At 57.0% G+C, this 15,326-nt stretch overlaps 1 protein-coding gene and 1 non-coding gene across 2 annotated transcripts; one reads left to right on the forward strand and one right to left on the reverse strand.

Moving 5' to 3' along the window:
* Window positions 1-237: 237 nt before the first annotated feature.
* On the forward strand, window positions 238-1,258 carry LOC115337591 (olfactory receptor 14A16-like). The gene has a single exon (XM_030005967.2). It carries the CDS (start codon window positions 250-252, stop codon window positions 1,204-1,206), a length of 957 nt encoding a protein of 318 aa, XP_029861827.1. The 5' UTR covers window positions 238-249; the 3' UTR covers window positions 1,207-1,258.
* Window positions 1,259-13,315: 12,057 nt separating this feature from the next.
* On the reverse strand, window positions 13,316-13,388 carry TRNAF-GAA. The gene has a single exon. It is a non-coding gene; the product is annotated as a tRNA-Phe (tRNA).
* Window positions 13,389-15,326: the final 1,938 nt, after the last annotated feature.

A 15,326-nucleotide genomic window follows, 5' to 3' on the forward strand; every position in this document is an offset into this window, starting at 1 on the left:
AAACCCACTGCTACAGAGGAGCCCCTACTACTCCTTGGTAGCCAATGGCAGAGGTCCTGCTCCTCACGGCACATTCAGACAGCAACAACCATAGCTCCAACCACAGAGCTGAATGGAGGTCTCGCTGAAATGGATAAAATGCGGTGAACATGTATTACGAGAAATGGCTTTGATTTTAATCAGAGAATAATGTCTAACTTGTCACTGCCCTTGCCTCCTTGTTCAGTGCTCCACACCCAGAGGCAGCAGATGTCCAACAGCAGCTCCATCACCCAGTTCCTCCTCCTGGTGTTTGCAGACAGACGGGAGCTGCAGCTCTTGCACTTTTGGCTCTTCCTGGGCATCTACCTGGCTGCTCTCCTGGGAAACGGCCTAGTCCTTACCACCGTAGCCTGTGACCACCACCTCCACACACCCATGTACTTCTTCCTCCTCAACCTCTCCCTCCTCGACTTGGGCTCCATCTCCACCAATGTCCCTAAAGCCATGGCCAATTCCCTCTGGGACACCAGGGCTATTTCCTACTTGGGATGTGCTGCACAGGTCTTTCTGTTTGTATTTTTGATGTCAACAGAGTGTTTTCTTCTCACTGTCATGGCCTACGACCGCTACGTTGCCATCTGCCAACCCCTGCACTACGGGACCCTCCTGGGCAGCAGAGCTTGTGTCCACCTGGCAGCAGCTGCCTGGGGCAGTGGGTTTCTCACTGCTGTGCTGCACACTGCCAATACATTTTCACTACCCCTCTGCCAAGGCAATGCTGTGGACCAGTTCTTCTGTGAAATCCCCCAGATCCTCAAGCTCTCCTGCTCAGATGCCTACCTCAGGGAAGTTGGGGTACTTGCGGTTAGTGTCTGTTTTACATTTGGTTGTTTTGTTTTCATTTTGCTGTCCTATGGGCAGATCTTCAGGGCTGTGCTGAGGGTCCCCTCTGAGCAGGGACGGCACAAAGCCTTTTCCACGTGCCTCCCTCACCTGGCCGTGGTCTCCTTGTTTGTAAGCACTGGCATGATTGCGTACCTGAAGCCCCCCTCCATCTCGTCCACATCCCTGGACCTGCTGGTGGCAGTTCTGTACTCGGTGGTGCCTCCAGCCGTGAACCCCCTCATCTACAGCATGAGAAACCAGGAGATCAAGGATGCCCTGAGAAAACTAATCACTGGATGCTTTTCAGAAGCAATAAAGTTCCTTTTGTCTTTTGCATAGTACTCATATCTCATTACAGGCCCAGCCTGTCTTCTGGTGTTTTTTTAGGCTGATTTTGGGGTTTGAGTGAGATTTTTGTTTGCTGGGGTTTTTTGTTTTACTCACCTGAATGCTTTCCACAAAGACATGTCTTTATGCCCTGGGATTGTAATTCACAGTCTATCCAGCTTTGTGTGCCCTGGAAGCTCTGCAAATGAGGAGCTGTACTGTCTGTGTATTTAACAAATAAAGGGCCCTGCAGTGACTTGTTCTTCTGAGATTCTTCCTCCAAGACCTTCTCTGCAGCTGCAGGGAGCAGTGCCTGTGTGCAGAGGGGAAGAAGAAAAGAGTCCAGGCACAGCGGCACTGCCAGGGAGCACCAGCGCTTGGTCTTTCCCGAGCTGCTCTCTTCCCACTTCCATGCTTTCCTTCCGAACCCTTTGGTTGGTGGAAGGCCTGAGTGCTCTTCAAGCTTGGTTGCAGTCCTGCTGTGTGGCAGGCCTGTGACCGCAGGCAAGGACAGGCAATGGGCACTTGTGTGCCAGAGCTGGCCTCCATAGCAGCATTTCCATCATACAAGGGGATCTCCTCAGGCCTTGTGCCACAGATGCCCCCCAGCCCTGGGGCTCAGCCCTCTCCACCCGCGAGGAGCTGCTGTGCCCTTCAGAGGGTCTGGGGCTGTGGGGTGAGTGCCCAGAGCTCTGCCGCACCCTGTGGTGGGCACTGGTGTGGGGCCATGCCAGACTGGGCTGTGCTGGGGAGAGGGCAGGGGAGGTGGAGGGAGGTCAAGGGAGGTGGGGAGAGTTTAGGGGGAGCTGCGCTGTGCTGGAAAGTGCCCAGGAGAGAAAAATATCAGTGTGGAGTTTGCAGTGTGAGACCATGCAGGGCGAGGACTCACACCGGGGGGTTGTGGTGCAGGGACAGGGCTTGTGGCAAGCATGGGGAGACATGGAGGTGCAGAGGAGAGGAGGGATGGTCTGTGCCCTTGGTGTGTGGACAGATGGGGAGGGTGGCTCAGGGCCCTCCTCATCCCCAGTGTCTCTTATGGTCCATTTGCAGCACTTGCCGGTCACCCCCAGTTTTAAGGCTGAGTCTTGCTGTGAGGGCCATCTCCATCTTCCTGCTGAGCCAAGGGCTGCTTTTGGGGAACAGACAGCCCTGCCCAGCCTCTCTCCTTCCCCAGACCCTGGCAGACCCTGGAGCAGAGCTGTCTGCAAAGCCCTCACGTGGGACAAGGCTTCAGCAGGGCAGGGAGTCGGGTGCTGGGGAAATTGCAAAAGTAGGAGGTTTTGTGGGGGAACTGTGATCTGAAGGCTGCCATTGGGATCACAAATGGGGGAACCTTCCCCATCCCTGACTGCACCCTTTCCTGTGCTGTGTCTGCAGAGTGGGACCGTGTATGGGCAGTGGGGCTGGGCCAGCACAAGGACAGGCGCCATGAAGCAGCTGCCAGGAGGTGTCAGCAAGGACAGGTACAAAGCAGGAATTTCTATATATTGCATTTGTTGTGGAGGCATGAGCGTAGGAAAAAGAAAAATTCACTTGGAGATGTTGGTGGCAAAGGAATTCAAAGCAAACAGAAGAGCTTTGGCCACTTCTGAGAGACCAAGGCTGAACAAGGAAAATGCAGGGCTCCTGCTGAATGGGGAAGGGGATTTAATAACAGCAGACACAGCTGGGGCTGAAGGAATGAATGCCTGCTGTGCCTGACTCTTTACTGAAATGGTCTCCAGGCCCCTGTGCTCAGGGAAAGGCTTCAAGGAAGAGGAGAGCATGCATTGGCATGAAACTCGGGAAAATCCCGCAAGGACAGATGCCAGTTTCTGTCCCTGCAGGAGACTAGCCCTGTCAGTGGCTCAATTTGGAGGCTGCCTGGCTGGAAGGAGGCGTTTTGGAAAGGTCTAGGTGGACAGCGAGATGGACAGGATGCAGCCGTGTGCCCTGGCAGCAAGGGAGGACAGGATCACCCTGGGCTGTACGAACAGGAGCACAGCCAGGTGATTGAGGGAAGGGATTATACCGAACACTGTGTCCAGATTTCAGATCCCAATATAGGAAAGAAGTTGGCAAGCTGGAGCAACTTTAGCAAAGGGCCCCCATAATGGTCAGAGTCTGGAGCACTTTACCTGTGAGGAGAGGCTGAGGGAGCTGGGCTTGTCCAGCCTGGAGAAAGGAAGATCTTGGGCGAAACATGTAGCAGCATTGCAGTGTTCCCAGGAAGACTGAGTCACACTCGCGTCCATGGTACAAGACACAAGGACAAGAGGCAATGGGGTGAAACAAGGGGGTTGGTGTACATATAGTGAAATACATTTCCAACATGAGGATAGCCACATGCTGGAAGCTGTTTCCCAGGGACTTTGTGCCAGCTCTATCCCAGAAAGTGACTAAGGCATCTTTGGATAAAGCCCTGAGTAATCTGGTCTAGCCCTGCTTTGAGCAGCAGGTTTTTCACAGAAACCTCCTGAGGTCCCTTCCATCCTGAATGATGCTGTCTTTCCTTCCCATTCATGTTTTCAAATGAGGGAAAGCTCTCAGCTTCTCCCTGACCACAGAAGTAATTCACATCAGGTGCAGGGCTGATTTTTATGTGCCCCCATACATACAGCCCTGACCATATCAAGAATCCTTCAGTAGGTGTTTGTGTGATTTCCCCAGGACTCTCAGTATCTATTAAAAAAAAAAAAAAAAAAAAAAGAGAACGAAAAACAAGTCAGTCATCTTCCAAAATATAAATATATGCAACACAGCATTCTGCATCTATGGTAGCAGACTTGAAGTGGTGGAAGGGGTAGCAGGGCATCTTGCTGAAGTGAAATAAGTTGAGTTTTGATTTTGAGGTGGCAGAAGGAGGACATGTATTTCAGGGCTGGCATACAGAGAGAAATAGAAGATTCAAGCAAGTGTGGGGCTGTGATAGTTTGGGTGCGAGAAGAGCATGATGAGGGTATTGGAAGAAGGCAGGCAGGTTGTGAGGAACTCACAGGCCTGACCAATCCTTGCTTGACCACAGCTTTGTGTTTGAAGCAACAGCCAGTAAGGACAGAAGGGCATCAGTATGGCTTCGGAGATCCCAGGGTCCGAGTGCGATGGGGAAATGGGGACGTAGCTAAAGTCTGCCGGGAAACCAGCACAGGCGTAGGACAGTGTAGGACAGCCTGCAATGGGGATGACTGAGGGCATTGCAGCAGGTGAGATCACCACCAGCCAACACAACTGAGATCCTTATCCTCTCCACCCTGGCTGCTGTCTCTTCCACTGAGGCCCATGAGAAGACACCCAGGTCCTTACAGCCCCAGGGCATTGTTGCCTCCTCACCCACCCTATGTGGATCCTGTCCTGCACTCAGCATTGCACACCCCCACATCTCACTGCTCCTTGGAAGAGATGCAAGCATCCCACAAGATAACGGGTCCCCTTTCCCAGAGGATGGATGTCAGGGCTTTACTGTCAACTGAAGTTGGTAAGTGCCAACTCCTTTGTCCCACAGCCCAGGGCCAGCAGGTACCAGTGTGGTCATTGGGATTTGTCTGGGAATGGGGTTTCTTTGCAGGTGCTCCTGAGATGAGGGGCAGGAGGTGCTCAGGTCCATGGACCCTGTGCCTTTCCCTGTGCCCATCTGGGTGGGCGAGAATAGCTCCTTTCCCAGGGCTCCAGTGTTCCGGGCAGCCTGTGCCTGGCTGGATTGATAGACACCCTGTCCTGGGGTACCCCTTTGGCATCCCCTGATCCCCAGCACCGTACCTCTGGAGCTGGTGGTGGCCTAGCTGGTGATGGCAGCACCCAGAGATGCCCAGGGCACTGCCGAGCTCTAGGGTACCTTGGAGGGTTTGTGTGCTGCTCACTGCCCCCCTGGTCCGGGGGACTCCTGACTCCATGAAAGCGGTTTGGACCCCACAGAGAGAAGGGGACCGGGGCATCGACAGTAGAGAGACATCCTTCCTGGGGAGCTTGGCCCAGGGCATGGACTGGGCTGACACCAGGGCTGAGGAGGGGACGTGGGTTGGGGGATCCTCAGAATCATCTCAGTGCTCCCTGGGAACCCAGAAAGCCCTGGGGGTGGGTTTGGATGGTGCAGGGGCAGGTGCAGGCTGGTGCTGGAAGCTGCAGGCCTGGGTACAAGGAGCTGTTGAGGGGTGCCGGGCTGGGGAGTAGCGGGTGTCCAGTGCAGCGCTGGGCAGTGTGTGGGTGGGGGGCAGGTGGCTGTTGGGGTGGGAAGAGCTGCCTTGTGCAGTGGGATGGCAAGTGACCCAGCTGGGCTGGAACTGGGCACCCACAGCCTTGCGCAGCCCGTGGGGGTAGAAGGGACCCCTGCACTGCACTGGGGGCAGACTTGGAGGGGAGAGGGCTCCTACACCAGTACCTGTGATTCGGCCCAGGTAGGCGGTTCCCCCAGACCTGCAGTGCTGGGGTTTGGCACTCTCCTGACCCATCCCATGCTGGTGTTTGAAGGGGCTGCGGAGGTGAGGCTGGCGGATGGCGGCAGGCGCTGTGCTGGGAGAGTGGAGGTGAAACACAATGGCCAGTGGGGGACCGTGTGTGATGACAACTGGAGCATGAACGATGCAGCAGTGGTTTGTAAGCAGCTGGGCTGTGGGTCTGCTGTTGGAGCTCCTCAATATGGACACTTTGGGCCAGGGTCTGGCCCCATTTGGATGGATGATGTTGGCTGTAAAGGCACCGAGTCTGCCCTGTCTGACTGCAAACACAGAGGATGGGGTGAACATAACTGTGACCACAGTGAGGATGCTGGAGTGATGTGTTCAGGTAAGGAGACAGCCTGTTGCCTGCCTTTGGGTCTGGGATGGGGGAAGGGACCTTGGCTGTGCCCTCAGTGAGCAACAAGTGGACACCAGAGCAGGGCCCAGTGATACTGGTCTAACTGCCAGGCTGGGACTGTCATTGCTGATGTCCCCAGTCCTTGGGGAAGGCCCAGAGGGATCCTACCCCAGGGTGGTCTGACCTTGCCAGAGTGTCTCTGTCTGCCTCAGTCAGTATCTTGGGCTGCAGATGAATCCTCCATCCCTTCCCCGGGGTGTCCATTGGGCTTCATCGATCTCCACCCGTTCTGCCAGTTTGCAGCCAACAATGCTGAGGGTCCCTGTGCTGGAAACACCCGGGGGCACTTGCTCGGCACTCCACGCTTTGGAGGAACGGCATGAGATGGCTGATCCTCCTGGGTCATTCCCCTTCACAGGCATGAGTACCTCACCTGAATCAAATGGGCTTTTCAGAGAGGATGAGTGCTGAGCCCTGGGGAATGGAGCAGGGTGGCCACAAAGCCCTTCACTGCCTGTGCCCAGGGCTTGGCTGTGTGGACCAGCATTTGTGAGGGTTAGGGGCTTGGCAGCTGCTTGACTCTGGCTGCTCCCTCCTGTATCACCACAGTGACAGGCTGGCACTGGGAAATCCCTGGGGCTGTGACAGCCCCACGAGGACATGACCCCGTGCAGGCAGCGCTGACCTACTGCTCAATCTCTCCTGCCTGCCCACGGCTCACCACGCTGCCCAACGACACGGGGGCTTTGGCAGCAGTTACTGATCCTCGTCTGTGCCTGCTGTCCTCTGAGAGCTGGCAGGGGCCCAGTGGGAGTCTCCTGCCCCTCTGTCTGGCCATCCATCTGGGTTGTGGACACCTCCAGGCAGAGCACTGTGTCCCTGGCTGAGAACACCCTCCCCCCAAGCAGACATCAGAGGGATCTGCACAGGCACCAGGCATGATAGCAGCTGCACCGTTTCTGTGCTCTGTGACATCTTCTCCCTAAAATGAACCTTCCAACACCCCAAGAACACCCCTGGGATCAGGGGCTACTTCTGTTTACATCCAGGTGATGGTCCTGCCTGGCCCAAAGCTCTGCAGGGGCTGAGCAGGCTGCAGCAGTCATTATCATCTGGGCCAGTTCTTCTGGATCCAAACTGCTCACACTACTGCAGTGCTGGGGAGACCACACCAGGCAACACAGGGAACCTTGTGTGGGAGCAGTTTGTCTGAGCAGTACCTGTGGCTGTGAGTCTGCGACAGACACATTCCCTCGGGTGCTCTGATGGTGTAGAGATGGGGTGCGTGGGGGTCTGGATGTGCCTGTGTCACCAACACTCCCCCAACAACTTCCTCTGGGATGTGTGATGCGCAGTTTGGTCATGGCTTGCTTGGAGATGATGCGGGACGTGGGCATTTAACTGCCAGAGGGCTCTGGGAACTCCCAGCTGTTATGTTTTTTTCCAGGATTTGTCCAGCTGGTGGAAGGGAAGAGCCGCTGCTCAGGACGTGTGGAGATCCATGACAGGGACCAGTGGAAAACTGTCTGTGATTCACATTTTAGTCCCAACGCTGCTGATGTGGTCTGCAGGGAGTTGCAGTGCGGCGTGGCCCTGCCTGTTGCTGGGCCAGCTCACTTTGGAGAAGGCAACAGTCCCATCTGGGATGGAGAGCTGCAGTGTGTGGGGAATGAATCCCGCCTCATGTCCTGCCGCAGAGGGTCCTCCAGGGACCAGCCCTGCACCCACGCAAACAGCGCTGTTGTCACCTGCACACGTAAGGACTCAGGGAGGGGTGCTGAACACCGGGGCTGTGCCAGGGGTTGGGGAACAGAGCAAGGACTGTGCTGGGCCAGGTGTGAGGACAGGAGGGATGATGGGATTGTCTGAAGCATGAAAATAGTGCAGAAGGAGAAGAAAGGCATGCTGTCCCTCTGGCCTCTCCGCCAGCTACTGAGGGTACATGAGCACCAATCCACCCTCTCTCCTCCTCGTCTCTCCCCAGGATACACAGGATTCAGGCTGGTGAATGGCAGCACAGCGTGTGCAGGGAGGGTAGAGGTCCAGGTGTCGGGGACCTGGGGGACCCTCTGTGCCTCCCGCTGGGATCTCTCGGATGCCCACGTTCTCTGTCGTCAACTCAACTGTGGGTTTGCTGAGTCCCTTCCTGGAGGAGAGCATTTTGGGAGAGGGACTGGCCCTGTCTGGAGAGACTCATTCCACTGTGACAGGACAGAAGCCCACCTGGGACAGTGCCCAGTGATCACCCTGGGAGCCTCACCATGCTCCCACGGGAACAACGCTGCTGTCGTTTGCTCAGGTGAGTGCTGGAAAAATGCTTCATTAACTCCATTTGCCCTTTGTGTGTGTCGTGGCCACCCAAAGCAGGGATCCCATGGCAGTGCAAAGCTGAATTTCTCCCTGGAGAAACCCTGGCTTCCCCAGGAGCCATCTGGAGGGCTTTGCCTGCTCAGAGTGACCGCTCTACTTTGGGAGAGCTGAGAGCTGAACGGAGGCAGGCATCTGCCCCCCGGGCAGTGGCTTAGGCCCCAGCACCACCACCAGGCCTGAGCTCCTCTGTTCTCCTACTGTGGCACAAGCCCAGGACAGGGCTGCAGGGCTGCGCTCCACCTCTCTGGCTGCAGACAGCTGCATCCCATCCCCAGAGAGAGCTCTGCAGAGCCTCATCCCACCACCCAGGCAGCAGGTGCCTGGGTGCCCCCAGCAGCAGCAGACCTGGGTGTGAGCTGCAGAGAGGGTTGTGCCCTCGCTTCTCATCAGCAAAAGGCTCAATCTTGTTGTGTGTGATCGGAAAATCCCCCCTCGCCCTGCTCCCTGAAGGATGCCATGCTCCCCGGTGCCACCAATGGCTGTGGCATCTCTGCTCTCCCCAGGCTTAGCCGGCTTTGCATCCCTGCGGCTTGTGGGTGGAGGGAGCCGGTGCGACGGACAAGTGGAGATCTTCCAAAATGGGATGTGGGGCAGAGTCCTGGATGACCAGTGGGGAAGGCTTTTTGCCCCCTTGGTCCTGGTATGGCCCCTGACCTCCCAAGAGCAAGAACATTCCTGCTGAGTGCAGGAGCCTGGTGCCAAGTGGGGAGCAGCCTCGGTGGAACTGGATGTCTTCTGGCCATTGCCCGTGGGGCCCTGCAGCCCCAGGGTTATCCCCTGGGCTGCCTGTGCCATCCTGCCTGCCACCCACAGCAGAGGCACTGAGCCCTCTCCCGGCCACTCTTTCTAGCCCCGCAGGAGGGGCAATTTGGGTGGGATGTGTCAGGGACATCCACAGACACACACACGGTGTGTTGGGGAGGAGGCTCCCTGATACCCGCACACCCACCCTCTCAGCCCAGCTCTCCTTTTCCTCCTCTGCAGCTACACCCAGGACAGCAGCATCCCCACCCCGAGCAGGTAACTTGTCTTCCCCCTGGGGCTGGGTATCCCCAGGGCAAGACTGGGACCCACAGCTGGGTGGAAGGGGCTCCTTGCTGGGGTGTGAAACTCCCAGGAGAAGGCACTGGTCTGGTGGTGAGGGGGGTAGGGAAGGTTGTCATTTACTCATCAGGGTAGAAGCATCTCCATCACTCATCCCTGGGGCCCTCCACCCCCTGCTGCCTTGTGTGATGGGGGTCAGGAATGGTGCTTTTTCCACCTCACCCAGGCCTGGTGCTGGCCTTTCCATATTCTTGCCCACACAGATTCCCCCCAGGGCCGTCTGAGTGGCAGCGGGAGAGTCTCAGTGCCCGTCATCATCTGCATCATCCTGGGGGCCCTTCTCTGCCTGCTCCTGGCCCTCCTGGCTGGGCAAGCGCTAAGCACCAGGGCTGGGCGCAGAGGTTGGTCTTTCCACAGCAGTCCCAGGGGAAGATAGATACCTCCTGGAAGGGCTGCAGGGTGTCAGTGAGGGGCACAGGCAGAGCTGGGGGGATGAGACCCCCCAGGAGCTGGTGCTTGCCTGCCCAAGTGTCAGGGCATCTTCCTGAGGCTGATCAGGAGGAGCAGAGAACAAAGTCATGGAGGTGGGGAGATGGGCATGTCTCAGGGACAGCAGGCTTGGGGTCAGGCTGTGGAGCAGCGAGAGCCCATGATCCCTGGGGAATAAACCTGCTGACAGAGACATTTCCATCCTGCTGGCCACAGGCAGTTTCTGGTCAAAATGGCTCTCTGATAGGCCCTGTGATGCACCGCAGTGGGAGCACCCATTTCCTCGCCCTCGGGTTTCCCAGCTGCTCTTTGCCCCAGGCAGGGCCTGGGCCATGCTGGTCCCACAGTGCAGAGGCCATGACAGAGCTGCCGTGTCAGGGTAAGCCCTGGGCTGTGGCCCCACAGAAGTGAGCCCTGAGGTGGCCGCAGTGCCCTGAACACCCCAGCCAGCCCCAGGGGGAAACGTGGCCCATGGATTACCTCCCACCATGGTTAGGAGGCAGCTCTGCTCCCCACTGCCCCAGCACAGGGTGCAGAGCCGCTTTCTGGGACACACGGGCTGGGATTCCCTCTCCTCATGCTCTGCCAGGAGCCCAGTCTCCATGGGCTGCTCCTGCTGCCTTGGGCCCTCGCAGACCCTGAGCACTCTTGTCAAGGCACTGAGCTGCCATCTTCCTGAGCAGAGGCTGTAAGGCCCCACGGCAGCCCTGGGACCCCCTCCTCCTGCTCTCCTCCAGCCCCCACCCCTGCCCTCCTGCTGCCTCACCAGGGATGTCCGTTCGGATTTGTGTCAGGGCGGTACTTGTATGCAGGTACAAGAGGGATGGGAGCAGGGGGGATGGGGGCACCTTTTCCCTCAGCACTGTGGGAGGGCCGAGGGGATGGAGAAAGGATCCCCAGGAGATGTGTGCTGCAGCCAAAAGCCATGGTGCTGCAGCCAAAAGCCGTGGTGCAGCAGCCAAAAGCCGTGGTGCAGCCCCTGGCCTGGAGAAGGGCTCATCTGGGAGGATGCTCACGTGGGCACGTTTCCATGGCAGAGGAGATTTTGTGTCCCTCCCCTAAAAGAGGCACTGGAGGGCAGAGAAACCTTTATGCAGAAACCAGGCAGGGAGAAGGATTTGACTCCTGGGCAGGACCTGGTGCTCAAAGTGCTCTCCCTGGTCCTGCTGGTGGGTCTCCACACCCTTCTGGCACTTCCCCAAAAAGCTCCTCTGCTGCGGGCTGGAAGGTACCTTGGCTGTCTGTCCCAGCGTTCCCTTTGGGGAGTTGCTGGAGGTCAGTACTGCTGCAAGCAGCAGGATCTGGCCCTAGAGGAGAAGTGGGGAGGAGGCGGCTGTCACCAACATCCTCTCCCACTTCAGCATTGCCCCATTCCCTGCTGGGAGATCCTCCACCCCTGGAGTGACCCTGGGGGGATCTGGGAGAAGCCAAGACTCACAGATTCCTCTGCCCTATACCCTAGAGCCTTCCTGCTGGCAGACCCCATGGGAGAGCAGTGTTCCCAGGGTGAGACCCCCACGGTGATGGGTGACAGACATGGGCACTGCAAACACAGCCTCCATCCCCTGCAAAACTCCCATGGGGGCAAGCTCCAGCCGTGCATCTCAGAGAAGTAAGGTATAAAAGTGAAGTAAAGAAGGGAGGAGTGTTATCTTCTGAACACAGGATGGTGGGGCTATGGACAGTATGGACACTGACGTGCAGACTCAAGGTGCTCCAAGTGGGGACTGGGGAGAGGAACCCAGCGCCTGTCCTGTGCCACCTCGCTGCCAGCTCTGCCCTCCCACAGGGGTAATATTTCTCCCTTATTCTGGCACCTGGCAGACATTTTCCTCTTCCTCCTGGGGGAGATGAGCCACAGGCCTGTGTGTGCTTGAGGGGGCAGCACGCCTGAGGAGGAAGAGCCTGTTTCATGGCATCTGGGGACCTGAACAGTCTGGCCCTGCAGGCTGGGTCCATTCTCTGCAGCAAAGCAAGATTGTCACTGTAGCCCACATCCGTGGTTGTTCCTGCAGCTCCCGAGGACCTGCCTGAGGGGGGGTCACAGTGAGACCCCAAGCCTCAGCACTGCAGCCCCCATGCTGGGCAGAGCTTGGCTGTTTAAAGCCCATAGGAGAGCAGCCTTATTTCTCTGAGTTTTGGCTCACCAGGGTGCTTGGCACCCTGCAGTGAAAGTCCATGTCGCATGCCCCATTTTGGTTGTGGGTGTTATTGCCAGGGGAGCAACCAAGGCACCATCTTCTGGCCCTCACTGCCTGTGCATGGCTGTGGACAGACCTCTGACTCCTTGATCCTACCAACACAGTAGTTACGGAGTAGTGACAGAGTCACCAAACACCCCAGGAACAAGAGGTGGGCACCGGCCCCACCAGTCCCACGTCTGCAGGGCTGTGCCTGACCTCAGCAGATCCAGGTTCCCTGAGCTGAGGCTCTGCTCAAGCCAGTGGTGATGGTGGAAGAAAAACTCCAGCTGGGAGTCCCATAGCCCTGCCCATGCTTGTCCAGCCCAGACAGCCTTACCTGCTGGCACAGAGTGCTTCCCATGTGGTATGGGATCTCCACCTGGGGACAGAACAATCTCAGCCCCTTAGCCCTGGAAAGCCACCAGGGCAGTGTGGCTCTGGTCCCAAAGGACACCTGGGCTGGACCAGCACCCTCACACCACATCTCCCAGTGCAGCCAGAAAGGATTCCTTAGCGTGCTGCTTCTGTGTCTCCCCTCCCTGAGGTCTCCTCACAGGCACACTTTACTGCCAAGCATTGTCCTTGGGTGGGGTGGCCCTAGGATGCAGGGCAGTGACCTGGGCGCACGTCCAGCACAGCTGCCTGCTTCTCCTCCAAGAGGGGACTCAGCAGAGGCAGCACACACAGCCCTCCCCACCTGACAGCCAAGCCCTGGGTGGGCAGGGCAGGTGCACAGGGCCTGGGGAGGAGCAGTGCCTGAGCTCCAGCCCACACCTGCCTGAGGCTGGGCAGTCAGGGCAAAAGCACCACCCCTGGAGATGCCAGGGATTGAACCCAGGACCTCCCACATGCGAAGCAGGTGCTCTTCCACTGAGCTCCATCCCCTTGATGCCTGCCAGCAGGAGACACGCTTTTCTCCCGTGATGTGTCTATGACAAGGGGAGCAGTCTGTGCCCCGTTGAGAATGACAAAGAGGAGAGAGACAGGGTCTTTGCAGAGACCCCACAAAGGAGAGATGCCAAGTGCTGTGGAGCAGGGAAGGAGGGATGGCAGGAGACCACCCCAAAGAAGCACTGAATGGAGAGTCCTGTCCAGGGGAAGGCTGGGGGCTTGCAGTGCAAGAGGAAGGCTCATTCTAACCTGCAGATCTGCAGCTCCAGTGCACGGGCAGTGCTCTGGCAAGAGGTGAAGGAGCAAGGGGGGCCAGGGCAGGCTGGGAGAAGGCAGGCAGGCAGTCTCTGCAAAAACCTACAGGAGCAAATCATTGCTGAAGCCCGGGGTTGATCCAGGGACCTTTAGATCTTCAGTCTAACGCTCTCCCAGCTGAGCTACTTCAGCCCTGCCCCAGCAGCCCCTGTCCCAGTTCCACCCCTGCCAGGCCACAGGCTGACACACACATGAAGAGAGCTCCTTGGGGACATTCCCAGGGAAAAGCTGTGCCCAGCGCCGGGCAGAGCGGACCTGGCCTCTCCCTGCCTCCATGGCTAGGTAGACTCCAGGTGTGGGGTGGGTGCCAGCTTACAGTGGGAGTGCCAAGATATGTGTCAGGCCTCAGTTACAAAGGTGAGTGGTGAAGGCAAGTGGGCAGGCCAGGCACACGCAGCAGCCAAAGCTGGAGGTGGAAGAAGGGTGGGGTTGGTGGAAGACCTCTCTCATAGGGAAGAGAGGGCCTGGGGGAGGCAGAGCTTTTGCTGGTGCTTTTGCTTCCTTCTTGCATGAGCAAGAGTGTTCTGTTCAATGTTTGGAGACCATATTTAGGGGGAGAGAAGGCTTGAAAACCTCTAAGGACTGGGACTGCACAACCTCTCAGGGCAACCTCTTCCAGTGCGTAAGTGACCTTATGGTTACGACCTCATGGACCTCATCTCCTCCCTGAACATTCTTTCAAATTTTGCCCCTTGCCTCTCTTTTTCCCACCGTGCACCACGACGAAGAGCCTGGCTCTGTTTTCTTAACTGCCTGATAGGTACTGAAATGAACCTGTGAGGTTTCCCGAAGCCTTCTCATCTCCATACTGAGCAGTGTTCCCTCAGCCTTTCCTCAGGTGGAAAGTTCTCCAGCCCTGTGCACACCCCCACACACCTGACTGTATTGGTGCCCCTTCACTGAACTTGCTCCAGTTGATCAATGTCTTTCCTGTACTGGGAGCAGGAGGCCCCAAACTCAGTGCAGTGCTGTGCATGTGGTCTAGCAAGCAGTGAATGGAGGGGGAGAATCCCTGCCCCTCATCTCCTGGCCATGCTTCTGTTCATACAGGCAGGCTGCTCTTGGCCTTCTTGGCTGCAGGGGCTCACCGCTGACTCATGGGCAGCTTGTTGTCCACCATGACCCCCAGGGCCTTTTCTGCTCAGCTGCACCCTACCCAGGGCAGTTGCCCAGGGTTAGGCCACCCCAGGGGCAGGACTTGGCATTTCTTCTCTCTGAAATCTAGTAGGGATTTTTGGCCCTCTCTGCCAACCTGCTGAGTTTCCTCCAGAAAGCAGCACTCCAGTGTATAGACTGGTCCGCACCTCAGGTTTGTGTCATCTGAAAACTCTGTCAGCTCCTCCGGGACACTGATAGCATCATTAAGCCCCAGAAGACACCCTGATGCATCCAATCAGTCTTTTACTCTTTGCCCATCTGTCAAGACTGTAGCTTCCTGGCTTTGATGTAAGAAAACTGTGGGACACTGTGTGGTGGGTTGACCTTAGCTGGCGGCCAGATGCCCAGCCAGCCACTCTCTCACTCCTCCTCGTCACCAGTACAGAAGGAGAAAAAAGGAAAAACAATGCTGAATTGCTTCTTATGAAATCAGGGACATCACTTCCCAATTAGTCATGAGCAAAAGAGACTCAACAGGAGGAAAATTAACTTATTTTATTACCATTTCAAATAAGGTTGGTGTCGTGGTTTCAGCCCAGCTGGTAACAAAGGACCATGCAGCCGCTCGCTCACTCCTCCCAACCACCTCGTGCATTGAGATAAGGACAATTTCCTGGGACAACACAAAAAGAGAAGTTACAACCAGAACAACAACGGTACTAATAAAAGAATATACAGAACGAGTGACGCACAGTGCGACTGCTCACCACCCGGATCCCGACGCTCCACCACTTCCCCCACCAAAAGTCGAGAGACCCCCCACCCCCAGTCTGCTTCCCATTTATATAATGAGCATGATGTCACATGGTATGGAATAGCTCCTTGGCTAGTTCATGTCAGCTGTCCCAGCTGTGCCCCCTCCCAGGTTCCTGTGAAAATTAACTCTATCCCAGCTGCACCCTGGACAGTTGG

Source organism: Aquila chrysaetos (assembly GCF_900496995.4).
Source record: "Aquila chrysaetos chrysaetos chromosome W unlocalized genomic scaffold, bAquChr1.4 W_unloc_5, whole genome shotgun sequence".
Classification (NCBI taxonomy): domain Eukaryota; kingdom Metazoa; phylum Chordata; class Aves; order Accipitriformes; family Accipitridae; genus Aquila; species Aquila chrysaetos.